Source organism: Acinonyx jubatus, chromosome A2, assembly GCF_027475565.1.
Source record: "Acinonyx jubatus isolate Ajub_Pintada_27869175 chromosome A2, VMU_Ajub_asm_v1.0, whole genome shotgun sequence".
Taxonomy (NCBI): domain Eukaryota; kingdom Metazoa; phylum Chordata; class Mammalia; order Carnivora; family Felidae; genus Acinonyx; species Acinonyx jubatus.
Genome location: NC_069383.1, coordinates 126598395 through 126624708, shown reverse-complemented (window position 1 = coordinate 126624708; position 26314 = coordinate 126598395). Strand labels below are relative to the sequence as shown.

At 40.3% G+C, this 26314-nt stretch overlaps 1 protein-coding gene across 2 annotated transcripts in view; it reads right to left on the bottom strand.

Moving 5' to 3' along the window:
• Positions 1-26314, bottom strand: part of SHQ1 (SHQ1, H/ACA ribonucleoprotein assembly factor) — a 99542-nt gene that overhangs the window by 20233 nt on the left and 52995 nt on the right. For both annotated transcript variants that reach the window (XM_015066050.3, XM_053219056.1), the window contains exon 10: positions 22310-22430. In XM_015066050.3, the coding sequence (XP_014921536.2) occupies positions 22310-22430 (121 nt within the window). The remainder of the gene's footprint in view (positions 1-22309; positions 22431-26314) is intronic.

Sequence of the window (26314 nt, the reverse complement as noted above, 5' to 3'; positions counted from 1 at the left end):
CAGGCTGAACAGTGGAGAGGGGAAACAGCAGCAGCCAAGAAGAAAGATCATATTCCTGGTTAAAAGCAAATCGGTGTTCCAGGTTTTCGTGAAGCCACACAGAGGCCCGAGCTCTAGCTGTGATCTCCGTCATGCTACTGTCCTGCTGAGGGAGGCAATGAAGTACGTACATGCCACAAACCTTACTTACCCATTCCTATTGTTTAGTGTGTGTCTGAAGAAGAAACCGACAGAGTAGCTCTCCACCTGCGGGAGAGGTGCTGGGAACAGCAATTCCTGACCAGCTTTTGCCCTGACAAGCACACAGACCACTCTCTCCTTTATAAGGAGCCTATTTGCTGCTTACTGGTCATCCACATTTTGCCTTAAAAACAGGGTTCAACATGAACCATACAGCCCACTGGTGTGTGCGTCATCAGTCTGTTTTCTCTGTTTTCTCCTAAGCGTTCGAGAGGCCTGCTGCAGCTTCTGAGATGGATTCCACTATAACGTGGTCACTGCTGTCACACAGGTGCCACAGTTATTGAGTGCCTGGGATTTGCTGGGCATTTCACTAGCCCCAGCGGTAAAGTGGTACACAAGCAAAGCATGGCTCCTGCTTGCATGGAGCTTGCAGTCTGGCAGGAAGAAAGTACAGGAACTTCTGATCCGGTATCAGACCCCTTGTCCACTCGGCCAAGGCCACCAATTGTGCTGCTCTCACCGGCCGTGCAGATGGAGTCTAGTGGAGGGGGCGGGGGTCTGTGCCACAGCAGACAGCGCCAGTCCCGCATAATGGAGACAGCTGGCCTCAGCTCTAGCCAATTGTTACCATGTGGGGATGTGGGCCCAGCAACTGCCAGGACTTCCGGTATTTCAAGAGCAGCTGTAAATCCAGACTTTTACATAAAATCTTTCAATTTTTAAGTGCTGACAACCAATTCAAAGTTTTTAAAAACTCACTGAGAGCCAAATGTGACCCAAGGGCCCCTGGCGTGCAACTTCCACATTCTGCAGACTTCGCTCCTTCTCCCCTATGCCCTAACATATCGTGTACACCCCTTAAGGACCTGCCACTAGTGTGACCAGTTTACCTCTGTTCCCATACCCAGCACACCCTAAGTTTGGGGATCTGCCTCAGTTGTGCCCTTGCCTAGAACTTCCCCTTCCTTTCTTTCTGTCCCTGGCCAGACTCCACCCATCGCAAGTTCCCAATTCAACACTCTACTTCCCAAGCCTCCTAGACCACACCGAGTCACCCTTCCTCGAATCCCAATCTTTCTTATGACTGTACCACTGGCGATGTGGAGGGGCTCCCACTCCACAGTGCTCTAATTCTGCCATCTGTGTATCTTCTCCCCAACCAGACTAAATGCTCAATTAGGGAAACCATGCTGAAACTTTGTCTACAGCGCGTGCAGTATTAATGGGGGGCAGTCTGGTGTCAGTCACTCTGGAAGATGACAGGGAACTAACTGACGGACCATAGCAAGGGGGCTAAAAGCTCAGGCTCTGAAGAACAAATAGACCTGTATTACCTTATCTCTTTGAGCCTCAATTTCCATATTTCTAACCGGGGCTCTCAAAATGGACACAGACCCCAAATTCACATAGTACCTGTGAAATCAGGAGAGATGATGAACGTAAAGTGCACAGTACAACACCTGCCATGCAGTGAGCTATTACTATTGCAGACTCAGTGCCTAACCCAGCCAGTGTTATTGTTAAGTAAGCACTGCATGACTGGCAATTTGTTATTCACGAACCGTTTATCGACTGCTTACTCTGTGTTAACATGCTCCAATCATACCGCATGTGTTTCCTCATCTAATTCGCCGCATTTTGTGAACAGCTGAAGCAGAGAGAATTTATATGAGTTGTCCAAGGCCATACAGGCAGAGCAGAGATGTGAAGTCAGCCAGCTGGCTCCCACACTCTTAACCATGATACTCTATGGTCTCTCCACATTCCTGATGGCAAGGGACACATTCTGACCTCAACCTTCTGCAGGAGGGTTTGGCTCCTGCAAACAGGAGGATTAAAAGCAGGATTTGGCTTTGTGGGCCGTGGCTTAAGACGACAGAATGATCAGGACCTGGCTTGGGCCAGACTATATCTCTGAAGACTCATGGAGTTTGCTGCTCTGTGTGACCAAGGTCTGTCGGTCTGTTCAATAAACTGAGAATGAAGAGAAAAGAAAAAATGCCCAAATCATAACATGATAGCTGGTATTAGGGAAGGCAAAACTTGTGACACAGGTTACACTAACAGAAAAGACAGTTTGCTCATCACAGAAAAAATAACTAGGGACGGAATCAGAACCATGTTTCTAGCCTCCAACATCCAGAGAAGACAGAAAAGAGGCATCTATATCCCGCTTCACTTCAAAAAGGTAAACAAGGAAAATGATGAAATCAAAGACAGTGAACTCAAAATCCATGAATGGCAGGCAGTTAAGAGGGGAAACGGTGGCCTTCAGGAGCCTCGCGCAGAGACAGGGCCCGGGTTTTAAGCTGGCATATGACAATTTCCTGTGTCTTCTTTATGGGCAGAATACAGAAAACAGGGTGGATGATTATAAAGCTGACTGGACGCACATTTGACTTTATAGGTGAGAGCAATTTAAAAACTGAAGGAAAGTATCTAGTGAAGACCACAAAGCTGTTAACGACAGACTTCCTCATTGCACATTTCATTCACTGTCTTAGATGAAATCAGAAAATGTTCATTCTAATTCCTTAAGGGTGGAAGCCTTATCTAACTTAACGCCTCTTCAATTCCCCAGGGCCTTGCCTTATGCTTGGCATACAGTAGGTACTTCAAAAATGATCACTGAAGGGATTTCAAGAGGAAGTTTACAAACTATGTTACAGCAGATGGCAGATTCCAGTTCCGAAAATATTATTAATACAGGTGGACAGAATAAACCCAATCCAAAAAGGTGCAAACGAATAGGGACAAATACAAAGTTTTTCAACCACTTATAGAGAAGCAGAATTACAGTTAAACACCAATGTCTGAGACTAAATTGTTAAGAGTTTTGGCTAATTGTAAACTCTAAGAATAGTGTGTTGAGGTTTCCCAATAATAAGCAGATGAGCTCCCAGACTAAATGAATACGGTAATGTTCACACACACACACGCAACCCTGAAAGGTAACAGCTCAAAAGCTCCTCTCTACTTCCTGGGCAAACCTGGAATGTTTTGTTTAGCTTGAAGGATACTTAAAAAGGATGCTGGGAAGTACTGTCAGAGGAAGTACTGACAAAGTAGTTTGCCTAAAAGAAGACCAGGAATGCTGAAGATTTGGGACGCACGAACCTGTAAGAATAACTTCAAGACAAAAAAAGTAGATCGGGAGCCCTGAAAAGGGATATAGTAGCGATCCTCTAGATAGCTGAAGGCATGCTAGAAGAGAGAACAGACTTATTCTATATGGGTTCAGAATTAAAACTAATGTGGGGCACCTGGGTGGCTCAGTTAAGTGTCCAACTCTTGATCTCAGCTCAGGTCTTGGTCTTGAGGGTCGTGAGTTTGACACTTAAGTAGCATGGAGCCTACTTATAAATCAATCAGTCAATCAATCAATCTCACATGAAGAAAATAGATTTCAGTCCAACTTAAGGGAGAACTTTTTTAACCAATCTAAGATGCTTCAGAGTAGAATAGGCTCTCTCACTCATGAGAGGGTTTCTAGGCACTGGAGCCATCTGTGACAAGGCTAAGCAATCACACAGTGACAACAGCACAGGGGGAACTGATCCCCAAATGAGAAGACTGTGCAGCATTTCAATTCTATAAGTGACTGAATTAAAGATGTTCATCGCCAAGAAAAGCCGTACAATGGAGATGACTTTGCTGGGGTGACGAGAGAAAGCTTCAAACAAAATGTAGTATCCCTGACAGAGAAAACGGAATACACAAAGGCAATGAAAAGCTGAAGTTTATGGCAAACTTGGGAAGTGGTGACAGTATCTGTCTGGCAGGAGAAGGACAGGGAGCTCAGTCAGCAGGAGTGAAGGATGAAGCATAAAAGATGAGGAGGAGGAGGATACAGAGCTCGGGCCATGAGCCCAGCTGAGGCACTCAGGCTTCTGTGCTGCTGGGAAGGGGAAATCACCGAGAACTTCTGTGGACAGCCATGATCAAAACGGGCATTTCAGAATGATCAGACTGGCATTATTGCAGGAAAAACAAGAGGGGAATGAGGCTCTGGTGGCAAGAAGAACAGACAGAACGCTCTGGCATCAGTGAGAAAACAAGAGCCTGAATTAAAAGACAAGCAGTAAGACCAAAAAGAGGAATTTAAATCAAAGACATCATCTAGGAAGAATTACAAGGACTTTGTGAATGATTCAGCGTGGGGTGGAGAGTCAAAAACAGATATACCTGAATCGGGGAACCCACATATGTCAACATACCCAACAGTTAAGACCAAAATAACCCCCAAAACATCTAAAGTCACAACTGGGTCCCAAACTACTATCCCATCACAGCTTTACATCCTATGCTCAGAGTACATTTTTCACATACAAAAAATAAAAGATTTTGTAATTATCTTTGAATGTGAAACCAGTCACCAAAAGCTTATAGAATCATGTCTATAAAAATTAATTCCTCCAAGGACAGAAAGAAGATATGCCAGGTAAACACTAACCAAAAGAAAGCTGGGATCTCCATATTAATATAGGACAAAATAAACAAAGGTAAAAAAGCATTATTAGTGATAAAGAAGACCACTATATAATAAACATTGCAATTTGCCAGGGAGATGTAACAATTTTAAACTAGCAAAAATGAATAAAATATGCCTCAAAATATGAAGTAAAAATTGACTGTCTACAGGAAGATAATGACACAAGCAACACAGTACGAGATTTTCACACAACTCTTCCAAGGCAAAAACTGATGTATGAAACAGACAAAACAAACCAACAAGGATAAAAAACTTTAAACAGCTCAACTGATGAGTTTCACCCAATGGACACAGAACTCAAGCTTTAAAATCTATGAAAGTGACTGCATACGAGACATAAAATTAATCTCAACAAATTTCAAACAATGGTAAAATTCTCTGACAAATACAAGGACATTAGAAATCAGGAACAAAGACAGCCTTATAAAAACGCCATTTACATGGAAAGGAGAAACATACTTCTCCACATTTCATGAGTAAAATCAGAAAATATCTGGAGTAGAATAATAATGAAAATTCAGTATGTTTCAAACCCTGTTAGTGCACACAAAGCAGACGCCTGTGGGAAAGTGTATAGGCTTAAATAAAGGCTCCAAAGCTAATGAATTAAGCATCTAGATAAGTGGGGGAAGAGGATGCCTAAGAAACCCCCCAAAAGAGAAGGAATTAAATGATACAGATAACAGCAAAATGTAGGGGCACCTGGGTCATTGGTCGCTTAAGCATCAGACTCTTGATTTTGGCACAGGTCATGATTCCAGGGTCATGGGATCAAGCCCTGCAGAGGGGTTTTTGCTGACCATGGAGCCTGCTTAAGACTCAGTGTCTCTCTCTCTCTCAAATAAAAAAAAAAAAGCAGAAAGTAATGACACAGAAGACAAACAAAACTAGAAGATCAAAAGAGCAAATATTGGTTCTTTGATAAACTAGTCAAATATACTCTCTTGAAAGATTAATTTTTTAAAAAAGAAGGAAACATGAATATTACAGTAAGATAGGACACAATAATACAATTATTACAGTAAAACAACGCATAGATGCTATAAAGAAAGCAGTTAAGAGAAAATAAGAATAACTTAATGTCCGATACTTTTGAAAATTTAGATGAAGTGGACAAATTTCAAGAAAAACACAACCTATCAAAAACCAACTCAAGAAGAAATAGAGAACCAGAACAGTTTTATAACAATTGGAAAATGTGACTGAATCGTTAGAAATCTCAAAAAGAAGAAAGATGGTTTTGGTGAATTTTACTGAAGAATCAAGGAAGAGATTACAATTCATAGAAATTACCTCAGAGAACAAAAAAGGACAGTACAAGACTGGAAAATTATGAGCCAAATTCCTTTCTCCTTCTTCCTCCCTATTCCCTCCTTCTCTCTCCATTTCTGTTTCTTGGTGTGTATAATACACAAACACAGTCAAGCAAATCAAATCCAGAATCACATTTTAAAAATTCATCACAATCAAGATGGGTTTATCCCAGGAATGCAAGGCCTGGCTTAAGTTAGAAATTTTATAAATGCCATTCATTATATCAACATATTAAAAAAGAAAAACCTTAAGATCATCTCAAAAGATGAGGGAAAATACGCAATGAAATTCAAGGACCATTTGAGATCAAAAACTCTTCGCAAACTAAGAATAATGTGAACTTTTCTTAACTTGATAAAGGCGATCTACAAAAGCCCGCAGCAAACATCAAAAGCATTTTCTTAAAGATGAAGAACAAGATAGAGAAATACCTGACCACCATTACCTATTGGGCATTGTGCTAGAGGGTGTAAACAGTACAGTAAGATGAAGAATAAACAAAAAGAAAGAATATAAAAATTGGAAAAGAAGAAACCAAATTATCACTAGTTGCATTGCTATTGCCTATACAGAAAACTGGAGAGAACCCATACTAACAGTTAATAGTAGAGTTTAGTGAGGTAGCTGGATACAGAAATTGATATAAAAATGTGAAATTAACATTTCTAGATGCTTAAACAGTTGGAAAGTGATTTTTTAAAAAAACTATCATTTACAACAGCAACACACAAAATCTATAGCAGTCAATTCCAACCAAAGATGTACAAAGTTTTTAAGGATACTATGATAAAATTTTATTGAACGACATTAAAGACAACTTAAATACAGAGTCATACCATGTTATGGAAGGGGACTAAATGTTTTAGTCTCCCCAAATGGATTTATAGATTCAAAGCAATTCCAATCAAAATGTTTTTCATGGAACTTGACAAGCTGATTCTAAGATATAAAGCCACAGTAATTAAGAATGTATGGTATGCGCACATGACAGACAAGCAAAGCAGTGGAACTGAAAAGACAACCCCGAAACAGATCCAAGTATAGATGTAAACTTGATGTATGGCAGGGTGAGCGCTGCAGGATGCATGAGGCAAGGATGGACTATTTAATAAATGAAGCTGGGGTAAGGTGATCCATATGAGAAAAAATGAAACTGGATCCCCTCTCTCATGAAATGCACCAAATCAGTTCCAGGTGGACTAAAGACTTAGATGCTAGATGCAAAAGAATAAAAATTTCAGGAGATACTATATGAGAATATCTTTATGACATCCACATCATACAAAGTTTCTTAAATGAGAAACAAAAAGCATGCCTATAAGGGAACATATTGATAAATTCTACAACATTAAAATTAAAAACTTCTGCTTATGAAGACACTACAAGGAACCTAAAAAGATAAACTACAAACTGGGAGAAAATGTTTGCAACATGTTTAACTAATAAAGGACTAATATCCAGAATACCAGAAGGATCCTAAAAGTCAAAAAGAGAAAGAGAGCACTAATGAGCAATAGGCAATACCACAGGCAGACGTCTCAAAGAAGAGCGAACACGAAAGGCCCATAAACACATGAAAAGATGCTCAGCCTCATAACCTATCAAAAAAATGAAAATGGAAACGACAAAAGGAACTCTTTCAACACCCTCACCAATTGTCAAATCTTAAAATCTAAACAAGTGCTGGCATTACGGTTGAACTAGGGAAATTCTCGTACTTTGCCGGTGGGCGAAGCATTTGAAATAAATTGGTACCACCACTGTGGAAGACAGTTGGACATCACCCAGTAAAGTCTCACCCACAGCCATCCCCTAAATCCTAGCACTTCCCTTCCCAGGCACAGAGCTTGCTAGAGAAGCTGTACATAAGCACACCATGAAGCACGCACAAAGATGTTCAGAGCAGTGTTTGCCTAATAACCCAAACTGGAAAGAAACTATTCACCAACAAACAATCTAGAGAACAGACAAGCAAACTGCAATGTATCACACAATGACAAAGTACACCATAGGAAAAAAAATAACAAACTACACCACTGTACATCATCACGGATAAATGAAAAAGGAAAAAAGAAAAAAACATTACATCCAAAGAGGCAAGTGATAGAAAAGCACACACAGTATGAGAAGTGAGCAAAACTAAAAGTAAACTGGGGTATATCCATAGATGGTAAAACCTTAAGGGAAAGCAAGGTAATGATTAACACAAAAGTCAGGGTTGTGGTAGAGGGGGAAACATGATTGGGGCTGGTTCCACAGGAAGCCTCTGGGAAACTGGTCATCTTTTTTTTTTTTTTTTTAAGTTTATCTTATTTATTTTTTTAGTTGTCTCTACACCCAACGTGGGACTCGAACTCACGACCCTAAGATCAAGAGTCATTTGCTCCTCTGACTGAGCCAGCCAGGTGCTCCTGGTTATCTATTTCTTCAGGTTGATGGTGGGTACAGGCATATTCAATTTATTATTATTCTTTAAAATGTACACATATATTTTATGTATTCTATTATTTTGTATTTCATGAAAAAATACTTTAAGAAATATCTCTACAAACAAAAATGGTACACAAAAGGTAGCCTTCCATAAATACCTGAGTCCAACAGTTCCTTTAAATAATAAAGGGAACAATAACAAAGAAAGACAACTATCCCTTACCCAGAATTATAAACTAAAGTACAGATCACCCACAGAGAGGCAGGGCTCTGTACAGAGAAGAATTTCTCTAAGAAAAGCCAACAGCCTGAGAATTACTTTATGCTAATTAGGGCTCTTCACCTGCTCAGCTGCACAAGCCATAAACCTAGGCATCAGGTGTCACGCTCCCTATTGCCTTCCCCCACCCTCCCCAAATCCACCTTAGTTCCTAATGCTACTGCCCTGGTCAGGCTACACTCATGCCTCCCAAGGACCTTTCAAACTGGCCTAATAAGCAATTCACACTACTGTCCCTGCCACAGATCTTCTCCCACCAGATGCCCCAAAGCCTTCCCTGGCTTCCCGTTGCTCTAAGGGTAAAAGTTAAACTTCTGAACACAACTTAGAAGGTACTGTAATATCTGGGCCGTGGTTAAATCACCAGCCTCATCATGGCCCCTCAGCACCCACCTCCTCCACATGCACACATTTGTCTGTTTCAGCCACACTGAACACCCTATCTTGTTTCAGTTTCTTGAACACACACAAAAGTCCCTCCTGCCACAGGACTTCTGCACATGGTGGACCTACTACACCTTCCTGAAGTCCACCTGTCTTAACTCCTACTTGTACTTGAGTACTCAAAGCACACCTTTCCCTGACACAGCTCTCCCCACCCCTCATCCCCCCAAGTAGACTAGGTCAGCGATCATGTGCTTTCTCAGCAACAACAAACTTCTTCTGTAGCCCTTTCCAAGGTTTTGACTCCACTTTCTGTGTAACTGGTTATTTGATTAACAATTCTCTTCCCTTAGACCTTAAGTTCCTGGAGGGTGGGGGCCATGTCTGGTTCTCGCTTACCATCCTAGGCTCAGAATCTTGGCATGGAATGTCACATAGAGTAGAACCTTGTAACAATCTGTTGAATGAAAGGATGGATGGACGGATGGATGGATGGGTGGGTGGATGGATGGATGGGTGGATGGATGGATGGATGGGTGGATGGATGGATGGATGGAAGAACAGATATTCAAGCCTAAAGCAGTCACAACCCCCACTCCCAAACACCACAGTAGGGTAACAAGACCCCAACAGATATGAAACAAAACAGACGTATGGTATCACCTCTCACTCCCAGGCCTCAAAGGGAGAGCCCATCTCAGACTGGTAGGTGATCCTTGAAAAAGTAGGATCCGTGGAAAAATGTTACACAGTCCTACAAAGAAGATGGGAACATGCTTATAGCTCTTGTTTAAAATCAAAACCAAAATGTTCTCTTACAAACCTGGAGCAAGACTGGATTTTTCTGATAAAAAGGTAAGATAAACCCAGTATTTACTTTCTGAACATTTTAGATTTGCAATTTTACCTGAAATCATGGATTATAATAAAGCCTCTGAAACCTAAGTATGTGTAGTGCTGCTGTGTTGAGAATACAAGCATTGCAACTTCTTGAGTTTTTAAAGCTTGCTTTTTATAATTAATCCAGTATTTAATAGAGTGGAGAGCCTTTGCCAATCATTTTATTCACAAAGCTTTAGCCTACACCGCTCATAAGTGAAACCCTTTTAACTGCTGTGTCCATTTAAAACAAGAATATAGGACATATGCTGACAACTGTAATTTTTAACATCAAGTTCAAAATGAAGGCAATTTCTCCCAATAAGAACTAAACCCTTGTTTTCCTGAAGTATTAGGGGGCTCTAAGGACAGCAATAACATCTAACTTGGCTGGTAAGCTTACTTGGAATAGCACAAAGGTACCTAATACTACATGTGCCAAGGTGTTTTATTCTTTGCTCAAAAAACTAACTCTGGGTTCTAGTAAGGCATCAAAAAATAACATTCCCCCAAAACAACTCTGGGTATGTAGGTGACCTGAGGTTGCAGGGCAAGAATGAGTCTGGAGAAAGCAAGATGGTCAGAACAGACATCACTTTTCACTCTTGTCATTTAAAGCACACCACATTATAAATCTGTGAGGTAATATATCCACCACAACACTAACAAAAATTTAACTAAACGAAAGGCAAAAGTACTATAATAGACTATTTTCTATTGCTTGATGTGTTCTTGTAAGACTAAGAACATGCACACAGTTGACCCCTAATGGTGGTCTCTTTTCTGCTATGTGGTTTCCTAAAATTAATAAAACAGTGACTCAAATGCAAGTTAATATTTGAGAGAGCTCAAACAAGCATTGATTATCTAATTATTCCATTTATTTCATTCCACTCAGGGCATAAGGGATTCCATTTTTCATGCCTTTATATGTAGTTGAGCCTTGAGTGTAGACCACCACACTTTTAACTTTATTTACTTATGTAATATCCTGTTATACTTGATGAAAGTAAGATGTATATCTGGGGGAAAAACAAAATACATGCTCACCAAAAAGTATGAAATAGAAAAGGTGCCCATGAATCCACAAACCAAAGATGATTTTTTATGAACATGAATGAGCTTCCTTCCAGGATTTTTGCCCTGTGAATATGTGTTTAATGTGATTGCAACACTTCAGCATATACAGCTTCCTATACACTGTTTTTGCCATTTAGCTTTCCAGTTATGATTTTTCATGGCAGTACAGTACCCTTAACCCTCCCAGACAGTGGGCTCCTTGCTGCAGAAATTTTGACCTTGATCTTATCTATAGCACAGAGTTCAATGCCAGCCATAGCAGGTGCTCAATAAATTTCAGGTTCAATTACACTGTAAACTCATTTAAAACAAATGAGCCACAGAAAACAGAAATATGTATCATTATAAATAATCATATTTAACAATTAAATAATTTATAATTATAAAGAATAAGGTATTAATAATTAATAAAGACATAAATATTTCAGATAGATGTGGTGTAATCTACAAAACTTTTCACAGGTTATCTCCCGACGGGAAACAGGATTAAATCGAATGGCTATACCTGATATCCCTCAATCACACCACAGATCGCTCAGTATGTCTCCTGGGCATGTGCATAATTTGGGGATGACAGTCTGGGGAACATCCTGGAAGTGATGGCTGGAATCTCTTCTTCCTTCCCAACCACCGTACACACACTCTGTCTCCAGACTTGGGGAGGGACAGCAGGTGGGTACAGATCCTAAGATGGTCAGTTCTTGAGCCTGACTCCTTGGGAAAGGTACATGGCATTCCCAACACCACACTCTGAGCCAATTCTGCACAACAATAAATAGATGGCATGCAGGAGATCTAAACATCCATCTACCTGATAATCCAAACACCCATACACTATTCTCTGGCTCTCTCTTATATACCTCCAACTCATTCTGACTTCCTCATACGTAAGTAAACAAGCAGGAAGTTATAGGTTTCCTTTGTCATTTATCCCAATACATACCACCTCTATAAAAGCAGGCATCCTTGTTTTATGCTAGGATATAAAGAGCAGGACACATACTACAGGTCCTACAAGAGGTAGGTTCAGTATCATGTAAAAAGAAGGTAAAGCTGCTTCTTTTCATTGAAGCTTTTAACTGAATTAGAAAAGATATTTTCAGTTCAATGAGCATTTACTGAGCGTCATTAATAAGCAACATGCATTTGACTAAGGTGCTGGGATACCAAGTTGAGCAACACCTTTGACCCTGAGAACATTCACAGTCCAGGTTTCTCTGGACCCATTCTCCTTGAGTCAGTAATTAACAATAAATCACAAAATCATTCCTCACAGAATCCTACATGTCTTCAACTTAGTTCAAGCAACTGGAAGAGACCAACTTGAGTCCCTGAACCTGAACTCCAATGGCTTAGGCAAGACGACCATCCCCCGTCATCACTCAGAATAAACATATGTGATTCTCTTTGGAAATGAAGATGGTCGTTGCTCCAAACTTCTGATCAAGTATCCTATCACTAAAAATATGTTTGGTATTCACAAAACATGACATTTTGCTAGAAATCCATTAATGACCTTGATTTGTTTCTTTTAAAATAAACAGAAGGGGTGCCTGGGTGGCTCAGTCAGTTAAGTGTCCGACTTTGGCCCAGGTCATGATCTCACCATTTGTGAGTTTGAGTCTGGTGTTGGGCTCTGTGCTGGCAGCTCAGAGCATGGAGCCTACTTCGGATTCTGTGTCTTCCTCTCTCTCTCAAGAATAAATAAACATTTAAAAGTAAACAGATATGCCTATTCTAGTCTTCCTCCACTCCAAAAAGACTGTTCAATGTGCTCCATGGGGTAAATACACTTCCCTTTGGAGGCCATTGCTATAAAAAATTTGGAGAATAAATGTATAAATCAAAATCACAATTTACAACATTATAAAACTGTCCAGGCAAAGGAAGTAAGACAAACATAAAATAGAAAACATGATCTACTTTAGGAAAGTACCGCTTAATCATTTTAAGTTTAAGAAAAGCACAGAGCCTCTACAAGGAAAAGACAATACAAACGTATAACAGCTAACATTTTCTTTAGTTTAAACCTTTCAAAAAGCCGCACTAAGTGAAAACATTTAAAAATGAATCAGAAATTTGTTGATATCCACCCACTGAAAATACAATCTGTCAAATTATTTCAATGTTCCGCTAATATCTATATTTTTTAGATAAAAACTACTTTCCAGAAAGCTGTTTAAATTGAGAATAGTAAGCGAATCATCACTGATAAAATTATGTAAGATAAATAACATGTATCACTCAAAATGTGGAACTCTACTTCAAGCAGGCCCATTCCCCACATCGTTCCCCACCCCAGTCCCGACAATATGCTCTGTAGCTCTATTTATTATTTTCCCAGCTTGTATTTATTCAGAAAAGTAGACAGAGCAGGAAATGGGACAAGTCAAATGATCACAATCAATCTCATCACCTTCACAACATGCTGTGAATGTAATTAATCCTCTATTTATTTAGGGGACTTCACACCCCTTACATTAAGGCAGCAACTCCCTGCTGCCTTGGGTTGAGATAATTATGTTATAACAAGGATTGGGTTTCAATCATAATAGGCAGAAGAAAAAGAAAATTGTACTTGAAGTTGACAGTTTTTTTAAAAAGGTTTCGTGTGACTCCATTCAAAGGACGCTCTTGACAAAGCTCTCCTTAAACAGAGCACTTTCCAAGTGCGATAACCACACGTACGCCACATTAATCAACGTAAGCCTCTTCTTGGAATGAGATGTGAAGACAATCCGAGCACTGTGACAATTCTACATCAAGTAGAGAATACTGGTTTACAAAACCGGACTAAATCAAGCCCACCCCGAACTCACTTGATCCTGTGAGCATCCTCGGAGAATCCTCCAAAGACCTCTGATGGGTGAACAAGCCTCAGAACAAGGAGGTGAGGGAAAATGCCAATTTGTTCACACAGTCGCTAATTACACACTATAAAAAGCCCTGACTCCAGCAAGCCAAAACCAAGGATTTGAGAAGTCTGGCCAAGTACCCAAGACCAAAAACAAGAACAGACACAAACCTAACACAGCCACCCAGTCACAGCTCTAAAATGGGCCTGATGTACACAAGCCCCCATGTACCATAAACATGGGGGCATTTTCCAGTTCGGAAGCCACCTATTTCACCTCTGGGACTTCTCATCCACTTTTTACAAGAACTCACAGGCACACTTTCACCTCTAATCTCTACCTTAAGAAAGTTAACATGAAAATATAAAGTCTTGCCCACTATATCTTTGCAAACTTCTAATGTTTATTCATAGATCATAATAATGATGCCTGCAGCACATGTAGAAGTAAAAATAATAAACGACTTATGTAATTCCAAATATCTAAAAATTATCAAAATATGTTAATACTACTGTTTTCAAGGTCTGGAATCTTGATGGTTGGAGTATTTGTATATATCAGCTATCTTAGTATCTCAGTAACACTTTACTACCTTTCAATAGCATTTAAGCTCTTGAAGAATCAAAATGTGCAAGAAACTGAACATTACTGATTCTTGACTTCCAGTTCTTAGTAAAAGCAAAACAAAACATGGTATTCTGGGATAGGAAAAACCATTGGGTAAAAATTAGGAAAAACCTAAATAAACTATGGACTACAGTTTATAATAATGTATCAATAATGGTTCATTATTGATATAAGATGTTAATCATAGGAGAATAGAGCATAGGTTATCTGGGAACTCTATATCATGTTCACAAACTTTCTAGAAATATAAAACTGTACCAAAACAAAAAGTTTACCTTTAAGAAAAAGTAGGGTAAAAATTACAAATAAGGAGGGGCACCTGGCTGGCTCAGTCCGTTAATTAAGCATCCAACTTCAGCTCAGGTCATGATCTCGCGGTTTGTGAGCTTGAGCCCCGTGTCGGGCTCTGTGATGACAGCTAAGAGCCTGTAGCCTGCTTCGGATTCTGTGTCTCCCACTCTCTCTGCCTCCACCCCCACCCCCCACTCACTCTCTGTCTCTCTCTCCTTCAAAAAGAAATAAACATTAAAAAAAAATTTACAAGCAAGAAAAACATAATAAGCAAAACAACTACAATAAAAAAAAGCCACAAAAGTTTAACATTCAGGTACAGAATTCTTTTGCTAGTTTTCTCAATACACATAGTTGCAGAGAGCATTGGTATCTATACAAAGAGTTATTTTAGTCTGAAATATGTAGGAACATTCATAATCCTATGATTTATTGGCACATTTCTTGTAAGAGAAGTCTAATGAAGAGCTACAGTCCCCAGTGGGCACTGCTGAACTACTGGTGATAAGGTAAAGAACCATTAAGTAAATCCTTTCCATATGAAACCCCACAGAAGGCATACAAGTGAATGAATATTGGCATGCACTAATCTTTTCTTATAGAGATAAAACCCACTCCCATCCAGGATGAATTTGTGGATTTAATTAAAAATAAACACTAAAACCAAAGAGCAACTTGACATGCCAGAATAAGCACCTTACCAAGAATGATTTCAATTCAAGAGAGGTTTAACTTGCTTGAAATTATGCACAATTGTTTCTTGAAATTTCTATATGCTAATCATTAGCAGCTCACGTAACACTTAACATTTTACCATTTATCACAGAAGTAACTTCCCATACAAAAGTAAAACCACCTACAGTGTCTGATTATTATGTGGTATGCCTGAATTTAACAGACCCCTGAAATCACCTTCAGCACTGTACCTTTATTATGACTATCGGTGACATGGGTGACGGTAAAGTGTTAGGGTTCTTCCTCAGCTATGGCTCAGAACTGCATCATGGAATTACAGCAGTGTCTCTTAAGGTGTCTGCATGCCCCACATGCATCCCTCTCCAAAATGCCACTAGTGACAAAGTGGGCCCCAGTGTCATGCATGTACCGCCTTACGGAGCATCCCTACCCCATGCCCACTGTGACCAAGGCAATTAGACCAGGAAGACACTGACTCGTGGTTGGGCCCACCATTCCTCCTCCCTTGGAATTACAAGCAAGGGACTCGCAGTTTACTGAAACTAGGTACACATGAACTCAGCTGCGGAAACAGCCATTCTCGCCCATGTGCATCAAAAGAGAAGGGTGGCAGCGACCTCCATGAGGAAGCAACATGGGAGACCACATGTCACCAGAGAGTAAGCTGACTGCTGTTACTTCTTCATCACTTGAGCTCATGAAGTCCAGCTGTACTCCCTGCACCTGGGTTCCAGAAGATAACCTAGAGCCTCCTAACAAAGTTGCTATGTTTACTACAAAAGTCTGAGTGGGTTTCTCTTGTGTAACCAAATGGGAGAAATAAGGATTTCAAATGTGGTTCTATTACCAAAACACCACGACCCCAAGCTAACTGTGAACTCTCTTATTCAGTAATAAAGAGATACTACGAGGACAGATAAAACTGATCTAAATGCGAAAAAGCCTTACATCCGTTCTCACCCTTCCAACACACCATAGCTACAACCAGGAAATCTGTTCATCATGTTACTTACATGTTTTACTCATCTACTCCTCTGCATGATGTTATTTTCCCAGCTGGGAACGGATCCATTCCTGATTATTATTATATTCATATGTGTAATAGTACTATGCAACTAGATACCGTTTTTTATGTTTTGCTATTTAGATCCCTTCTTTGTCCAAACTCCCTTCCATATATATTTTCCAGCTGTGATCCAAATGTTCCTGACTACTTCCTCATAGATATTCCTTAGAGACCTCAAATCGACATGTTCCCTCCCTCTCTCTTCCTTTCCAACCTACACCCTCTCCCCACTATTATTTAATTTCAGCAAATACACTTCAAATGGCCCAGTTAACTGGCCAAGTCAAAGTCTGGATCTTCTCTTTGATGCTTCCGCTTCTCCCTCTCCCCTCACATCCCATCATTACTAAGTCCTGGCTCATCCCCTTCTCAAATATGACCACCAGTCTCCTTCCCTGCTCACTCCCCTGGCTTAGTCCACACCTTTTGCCAGCATCACCCACATCCTGATGAGGACTTCAGTCTTAAGTCTGAGCTCTGCCCCACTCAGTTCATTCCCTGGAAGGGGACCTGATGGCTCTTCCCAGAATCTGAATCTCATCACATCACTCACCCAGACACTGTATGGCTTAACCTCTTCAGTCACCCCGTACTCTCCCAGGACAAAGTCCAAGCATCTTCAAGTGGCCAAGGCTCCACATGAACTCCTTGGCCTCATTTCTTCCCTCTCATGCCTATACTGTGATCCATCCATACTGAGCTTTTGAGCTCTCTAAAAGAATCATTTTCTTCTGTCCCTACTGTCTGAAATACTTTTTGCCCCAGCTTCCCCGGCTGCATCTGACCAACTCTTACTCGTCTTTCAGCTCTCAGCTTCAACTGTTCCTTCCAGAAGCTGTTTCCTCTATTCCAAGGCTAAACATGTGGCTTCCTAAGTGCTTCCACAGCATCCATGCTTCCCCACTACAGCTGCTAACAGGCTACAGCACTGTGTTCCCCTTACATCTGTACTCCCCACTACAAGATCAGCTTTAAGATGGTGTGCCTCTCGTTCACCACAGTATCCCCATCGCCCACCTCAGGACCTAGCATATAGTAAGGCTCAACAATTAGTGGCTGCAAAAATAAGTAATTCCACTCTTAAACTCAATGTTAACGTTCTACCTTGGCATTTGAGTTACCCCCATGCCCATGACTTTTGACAGGTGAACCAAGAACAAGAGAGAGCCAAAAGGAAGAGATCTGTGCTATTTTCAGGAGCATAACCTATCCCCTACCAAAGCACATACACAGAGGAAGCAGGTGAAACAGTATAAAGCAATGATGAGGTCCTAAGTTTTCTAGAATTTTAAGATTTCAGGGCTGAAATGGCTTATGTTCATTTACAACTGAGGAAACTGAGGTCCAGGATTTATCAAATAAGATACAATGATTCAGTGGTAGAACAGTTTCCCCTCTAAAAACTTTCCATATTAGTGTCCAAAGGGCCACAAAGTAAGATCTGGTGGGCAAAGTATGCTAAAAAGAAGTGAAAAAAATAAATGCACCAAGTGTATAAAGCAGAGTAAACTATCAGTTCGATGCAAAGTGGTTCATTTCCTCAAAGACGTTTTTGTTCTTTTCTCCATAACCAACTACCTTAAAAAAACTATATTAGAAAAAGTATGATTTAAGACCTTCATGACTAGCTCAAACTGAGACTGAAAGACACCCAAGATTTTAGATTTTCAGTTTCTTAAAAAGAAGCAACCAAAATTTCTCCACGTAGCAACAACAAAATAATACCCTACTTGACCCCCTGTGTTTCAAAATACCCCACGCATTAAAACCATGCACTATCACATTTTCTTCAGTGGGCGCATACTCCTTTTACAATGAGAAACAAATTGTTTAAAAAACATACTATGCTATGGATATTATGTGGTAAAGGAAAATTACTCATAGGGTACTATTATAAAGAGAAAACAAGTTACAAAATGACATGTGCACTATTACTTCCAATGGTTTAAAAATGCACTGGAAAATAGAGGAAATACTAAAATACTAACATTGGCTGCATTAGATAAACTGACGAAAGTGACTTGCTCAAGCATTGCCGCCAATGAAAAGAAAGAACTGGCACATACACTACAGCTCATGCTTCTCTAGCCACGTTTATATAAAAGGGTGTAAACTCTCAGAAGGTCAGAACAATCCCTGCTACTGCTAAGGAAGCCCACAAGGAAAGAAATCAAGGAAGGGCAAAATCCACTGAATGTAGCTGGAAATGTCAATTAAAATAAGTAAGAGCCAATGCATAGTTTTTAGAGTGCTATGCTCATGTAACTGGCTGTACTGAGTACCATTCAATTCAACAAAAACCTACTGTGCTCCCAAGGACTTTGACAGGCCCAGAGAGATGCTCATTCACATGGACTTTAAAATTGTAGAAGGGGAAAGAGATAAGCACTACAATTACTACAAAATGAGGCAGGCGTGAAATATGCCTACATGATCTTAAACCAAAAGCTATGGGAACATCTAGGAGGAAGATGAGTGAGTCATTAACTCCTCTTCCAATAGAAAAAGCTCTCTAAATGGAGAACTTGTGTCTTCTGGCATTTTCCCCCCACATGCCACGGGTAAAGACAAACTGGTTATCTAGGAGGCATGGCTGGGAAAACATGAAATCCAGATCCAGAAACTCTGACACTATCACACACCTATCTCAGAGATGCTACATGACTTCAAGCAAATCACTTCCTCATGCTGCCACCCAGGGAGCATTTGCTGCAGTGACCACCATTCTCGAAACTTCCAATGACACTTACGGTGAAGGATGGCAGGGGGTGTTCCTTTTCAGAAAAATAATTTGCAGACTTTAACCCAGAATAAGAATATAGGACCTTCAGTTTTGAAAATCTGCAAATATGCTCTACAAGACACAGGCATCACAAGGAAAAAGAACTACACAGTATAAAGCAAGATGCAGGATAACTGTTATCCTAACTTCATTAATTGAATATAAGAATGACTTCGCAACCCAATTCCAACAAGTTTTTGCCAAAGTGAATGTCAGACTATAAAAATGAAATGCTGTTCTTTGTGTTCATTAGAATTTACCACTTGTCTGATATTGTAAATAAAATTTCAGTCTTTATAATCAAAATCATCGAATAGAAATTAAAGAAAATACAGAACTATTTTAAAACATAAAAATAGGGTGCAAGATCTCACTGATAAACCCTATGGAAAAGAAATAAACCAGAAGATGAATGGTGAGGAAGAAATTAGTTATGGAAATCATGAACATTCACTATAGTATAAATGATTTAGAGCCAAGACAGTTCAGGGTAAAGATGACCATGGAACCTCAATTATGTTACGCTTGAAAAATTAAGGATTAAATCAGAAAACTGAATAAAAATCAGGTAAATGAACAAATGTATTATTTCAAGAGAAAGAAAAAAATAACCAGATTCAACTAGAGTTAAAATATAACACACAAAGTGAAACCAATACAGCCTGTTTAGGGAAAGGAAAGTTATGGTCAAATTGGTCAAGTCCAAAAAATTTTTCTAGGGTGCCTGGGTGGCTCAGTTGGTTCAACATCAGACTTCGGCTCAGGTCACAATCTCACGATCCGTGAGTTCGAGCACTGCATTGGGCTCTGTGCTGACCACCCAGAGCCTGGAGTCTGCTTCAGATTCTGTGTCTCCCTCTGTCTTTGCCCCTCCCCCATTCACACTCTATCTCTCAAATAATAAATAAATAATAATTAAAAAATTCTTTTCCAAAGTAATCTGAAGAGGGGCACCTGGGTGGCTCAGTCAATTAGCATCAGACTCTTGATTTTGGCTCAGTTCATGATCTCAAGGTTCATGGGTTCAAGCCCCACGTCGGGCTCCGTGCTGTCAGTTCAGGGCCTGCTTGAGATTCTCTGTCTACTTGGCTGTCTCTCCCCGCCTCTCTCAAAATAAATAAACATTAAAAAAAAAAAAAAAAGTAATTTGAAGACTCCTGCTGGTATCCCTCTCCTGTCTCATTTCCCAATCCATTATCTCTTTGAAAAAATTAGTATTATCATAACAATTATTAGGAAGATACGAATTTCATTTCATTTCCTGCAACTTAAAACCAAGGGAAAAAGGATTTTTTTAAGCGCAAGGAGGTGTGGTAATCCCCACATGCACACAGGGGCACACGCCCTTCTACTTTAATGGAACACAATCTTTTCTCTAGTTAATGAGGAATGCCATAGAGAAAGGAGGCACTCCTGGAAATGGGATCCTCACAACAAACCTCAGTGCTCACTGCATGTTTATAAAATCCTCACCCTGAAGGGAACAAGAAAAATCTAAACCCACACAAATAGACTATTTCAATTTAATTTTATTATGAAAACAACAGGAAATGGCAGCAGGGTACCTGACAAGCTCAATTAGCAGGAGGATCAAACGGGAGTGATGACACGCCATGATGACCTCAGGGGTCAAAGATGCAATTCTCCATCTGGAGCCACTGAGATTTCCACCACAGACCCCACACCACCTGCTGTATGGTATTAGGCGTTATGCTGAGCAGACCGTCAGCTTTTCCCGACCACAGGTATGGCCACAAGGTTTTCTCATCTCACTCGGCATTAGGGCTGCTTCCCCGTGAACAGAGGCCAAAAGTGAATTCTATATAATGGCTCACTCAAAACAGGCATTAAAGGCATGCTAAAGCACTCATTTACCATCACAGCAACAGTACAACTATCGTGGCTGTTTTTCTTCTAAGTCACGAGTGATACTGTGCCACCATTCCCCATAACCCGTAAGAAGCGTTCTCATCAACAGCTCTGTTTGTATGCTCTCAGTTAATCGTCTCCTGCTACTGAAATGGTTAATTTGCATATGTCTGTTGAACCTCTTCACAAGAGAAAAGTTCAGTTTTTAAGTTTATTTTTATTTAAGACAGAGACAGGAAGCAAGCAGGGGAGGGGCAGTGAGAGACAGGAAACAGAGGATCCAAAGTGGGCTCTGCACTGACAGCAGTGAGCCAGATGCAGGGCTCAAACTCATGAACCGTGACATCATGACCTGAGCCGAAGTCAAGAGTTGGATGCCTAACCAAATGAGCCACCCAGGCACCCTAAAAGCTCACCTCCTTTTAAACTTAATAAACTTATTAAACTCCCTCTCTGAGGGAGGAAATGGTAAACGCTTTTTTAAAATCTTACATACCAGGTGCAAGGAGCCTATTTGTGACAGTTCAGACCCGTAGATACCTGTGTTACCAAGAATCATCACATGAAGCATTGAAGGTTGTACTTTTTATACTCTGTGTAACAGATTCTGTAAGCCAGTGGTTTGCCAATGAGTGCACAACTCTCACCAGGATGACGGCTGATTAGGCTGGTGCCTTAATGGAGTTTGCACAAGGTACCCCCACATGCATACACACACACTCACAGCCCACTGTGAGTACACCAAAGACACAAGTCTGGACACCCACGTATGAAATCTTGAGATTTCATATTGGACAGTCAATAGCATAGCCACAACCAATCAGAACTGTCTGTTCTCACATCTACTTTCTAGGCTATAACCATGTTTTCCAGTAAAATTTTTACCATCTGTACCTTTCCCAAAGCCAATTCGCCAAGCTTCCCATGTTGATCTAGTCACTTTTTAAAGCATTTGGTATCTAGATGGGGTATTCTTTTTCATTACAACTTGTCTCACAGGCTATTTCATTTTCTTCCTCCTGGGTCAGGAGGTATTCCAGAAATGGGGGCATGTAAAATTCGTAAGTAACCCAAAACTTACTTGGCTTTCTGAATCCACACACAGTAGTCTGAGATGTAGAGATCATTCAGAATGTAAGCTGGGTCATTTTCCTGAAAAATTTTGTGAACATCCAGTAGACATTTTAAAACTGCACTTTTACCTAAAGGAAATTTTTAAAAAATCAAGTCATTCATAAGAAAAAAACATGTGATTATCTTAAACTGAAAAAATCAGATACTGCAAGGTAACATACATATATCAGTTAAGAAACTTAACCATGTTTCTAGAACATTTTTAACACTCCTTTATTGCATAAAATCTTATCAGTACTATAAAGCCCAAAGCTCTTTATTTCCTTCATTAAGAATTATGAGTAGGAGCACCTGGGGGGGGCTCAGCTCAGTTGGTCGAGCATCCAACTTGGGCTCAGGTCATGATCTTACGGTTTGTGAGTTCAAGCTCCACATGGGGCTCTGTGCAGACAGTGTAGATCCTGCTTGGGATTCTCTCTCTCCCTCTCTCCTGAAAAGTAGGTGCTCTTTCAGGGTGCATGCTACAAACTGAGAAAGAGGGATTAAGAGCCCCACATCAGGCTCTGTGCTGACAGCTCAGAGCCTGGAGCCTGCTTAGGATTCTGTTTCTCCCTCTCTCTGCCCATCCTCCTCTCAATCTCTGTCTCTCCCCCCGCCCTCTCTCTCTCTGTCTTTTTCTCTCAAAAATAAACAAACATTAAAAAAAAGAATTATGAGTAATTCTTATGCTCTATTTCTATAGCAGATTAACTGTGGTTACCATAAAAACACTATGAAATACAACTAAGTACAAGGAAAGTTCTCCAAACTAAATGAATATTTAAATGCACCATAGTTTTAATTATAAAATGTTCTTCTAATTCAAGCTTTCAAAACACCATGAAAAATTATATTCTGGTTTTTAAGCCTCTTTATTTCTTATGTCAACATTTTTTGTCAAGGAGTTATCTGGTATTAGCTTAAAATTTTTTCACCTTAAAGAACTGAGGAAAATTGAGGCTGAAAACTAAAATATCACAGCACTCATTCAAAAATAAGCTGACAAAATCTGTTGGAAAAAAGCCATCAAGTACTAAAGTCTTGTTCAATCTAATTACTTCCTCCTGGTTAGTGAATGAACCTAATTTTAACGCCACCAAAAGCTTACCAAAGGAACCTTTGACAACTCAACAAGTCCCTAGGTGTCCCAACTTCATGACATTCCCTGAAATGTATAAACTATGAGGCAAATTACTAAATGTATAGTAGCCCCACCTCCTTTGATCAGTAAAATACAGCATTTTCAGTTTAACAGTTCCATTCGTATCTTTACAGTCCTGAAACATAAAAATACTGTCTATTGATTTCCTGAAGATATTGGATATGCTTAAATCGACATTTCCCAGTTGACTTTTAGACAGGATAAAAGAATCATGAGCTAGATAATGACATCTCAAGGTGCCAAAATTGCTGCCACTAAAATTTTAACACAATTAACACTAGAAAATACACTTCAAAAGAGCAGGAACTTCTGTTTTATTTAGGGATCAGTCCCCAATACCTAGAACAGAACCTTGGAGCAGCAGACTGTCAATTTCAGTATCTTAAGAATGAATGAATATATGAATGAATGAATGAATGAATGAATGAATGAATGAATGAATGACACAGTTCTCACCTGCCTTACACCCTTGCAATTCCTCTCATCCGCAGCACCACACACCAGCCCTGAGGATTCTTCCTGGATATGCCCTTGTAGCTGCCCTTTCCCCACAACTCCCTGGGCAATTATCCTCACCTGTACTCTCAACACCTCATGCCTGGATTATAATATCTTTCTCCTCCTCCCTTGCATTCCAGACTGTCCTTCTAGACTTCTGACACACTTTTTTTATGCACTGTTTTCCTCAAGTCCCCTCTCTGTACATGCTTTCAAAGTCCTGTGCTCAACTGGCTCCCACACCTGCTATGCCTTTTCTAATCCACTCCAATGAATAACATCTCAGCCTGCCTTCACGGCCTAGCATTAAGACTTCACCCTTCAGGGAGCCTCGGCTCACTTCCTAGTCTTCAGAGCTCTTTACTGAACCCTGCAAAGGAATGTGGAAAAGAAAGAGATGATTCTCCCCACAGTCCCCCTGCTCATTTCACAGAAGCAGAACCTGAGGCTCAAGGTTGATAAGGTATTTACAGGATCCAAATTCTGAACTCATCAGCTTGCAGCGAGCCACCGTGCTACACTACCCATACGTTCGTCGCCCACTCCATCTACAGCACACTTTTATTACTCAGGAGTTAAATAGTACGTTCAAAGCAGGAGCCGTCACTTATTCAAAAATTTTAACTATGTGGCTTCCTCACGTGCAGATGGGAAGAATGCCAATAAAAACCCCAATGCTCAACTGGGTAAGAGAAACAAATACTTTGAAGGCCTAAAACTATATTTGGCTAAGTCACGGCCAGAACTGTGATATATCAGAGTGGCCCAGATTAACTATATCAAATGACTCATGTGAATCCCCCCACGGCAGGCCTATTTTCATTACATGCCTATGTAATGCTGTATGCACAGTTTGATGACAGGAGGCACGAAATACAATCAAAACTCACAGAAGTGATCAAACCAAGTTAGCCACATTAACCCAAGAAGAAAAAAAAATCAAGAGAGAACTAACTAAAGTGTAAAGAATGTGTTTTAATGTTTATGTGAGAGAGAGAGAGAGAGAACGAACACGAGGGGGGAAGGGCAGAGAGAGAATCTTAAGCAGGCTCCACTCTAAGTACAGAGCTCCATGCAGGGCTTGATCCCACAAACCAGGAGATCGTGACCTAAGCTGAAATCAAGAGTCAGAGGCTAAAATGACTGAGGCACCCAGGCGCCCCTAAAGTCTAAGGATTTCTCGAACAGTTTTAATTGCCACAGAGAAGAAAATGTCAGGGTAGGCATATGCCAATTTCTTACTTTCTTTCTCTCTCTTTTATGGGGGGCAGGGGTCCAGGGAGAAGGAGTTTACTTTTATAACTACCAACTGAAAGTTTTAAAAAGTTAACCATGTATCTTTACCAAAAACAGACACACACACACCCCGAAATCAGAAACGAAAAAGTATTTACTTTAAACTTACAAAAGCCCTTCTACAGTGTGACACCCCAGAATACTGTCAAGCCGATTAATAGAAAGTGCAGGATTTGGTGGGGGGCGGGAGGTGGAGACAGCGCCTGGGTAGCTCAGTAGGTTAAGAGACCAACTCTTGATTTTGGCTCAAGTCATGATCTCATGGTTTGTGAGTTGGAGCCCCGCATCAGGCTCTGTGCTGACAGTGCAGAGCCTTCTTGAGATTCTCTCTCTACCCCCCGCTCTGTTTCTTCCCTCCTTGTGTTCTCTCTCTCTGAAAATAAGTAAACTTAAAAAAAAAAAAAAAATGCAGGATTTGGAGCAAGACCTCACAGTAAATAATTCAGCGAGTGAAGAAAAATGGGAAAAATGGGAGATGCACTGAAGAATGGTGTGAAATGGAGCAGAAAGGAGACGTAAAATGGGGTAGATTCAGGGAACAACAAGAAAAGATCATTAGACTGGAGCAGATGGGAAATGGGGAGAGTAGGCAGGCGAGTTGGGAAGAAGAGTGTAACCAGGGATGGGGAGACAGGTGTCCTAAGGATGAGGTGCACAGGCCTAAACACAGCTGTGCAAGGATAAGAGGCCTGACTCCAAGGATTTTTACTAAGAAGGGTATGGAAGTAAGGTCATGTGTTTAATGAAAATCCATAGCAACCACTCCCCTAATGAAATTCTATAGCTTCCGTTAGCAAACATGCCTAAAGTAAGGTTGCCCCCCTGCTAAGGGCCATGGGCAAATTCACATCTTCATTATCACAGAAGAATAATAATACAAGAAATGTCAAAAATAATCTTTTTTTTTTAAAGAGAAGTTACATTGTACTGGCATGTTTTAATCCCTACTTTCTTTAAAAAAAACAAAGGCAAATACACATAGAAAAAAACCCTTAAACATATATACACTTGAATAAT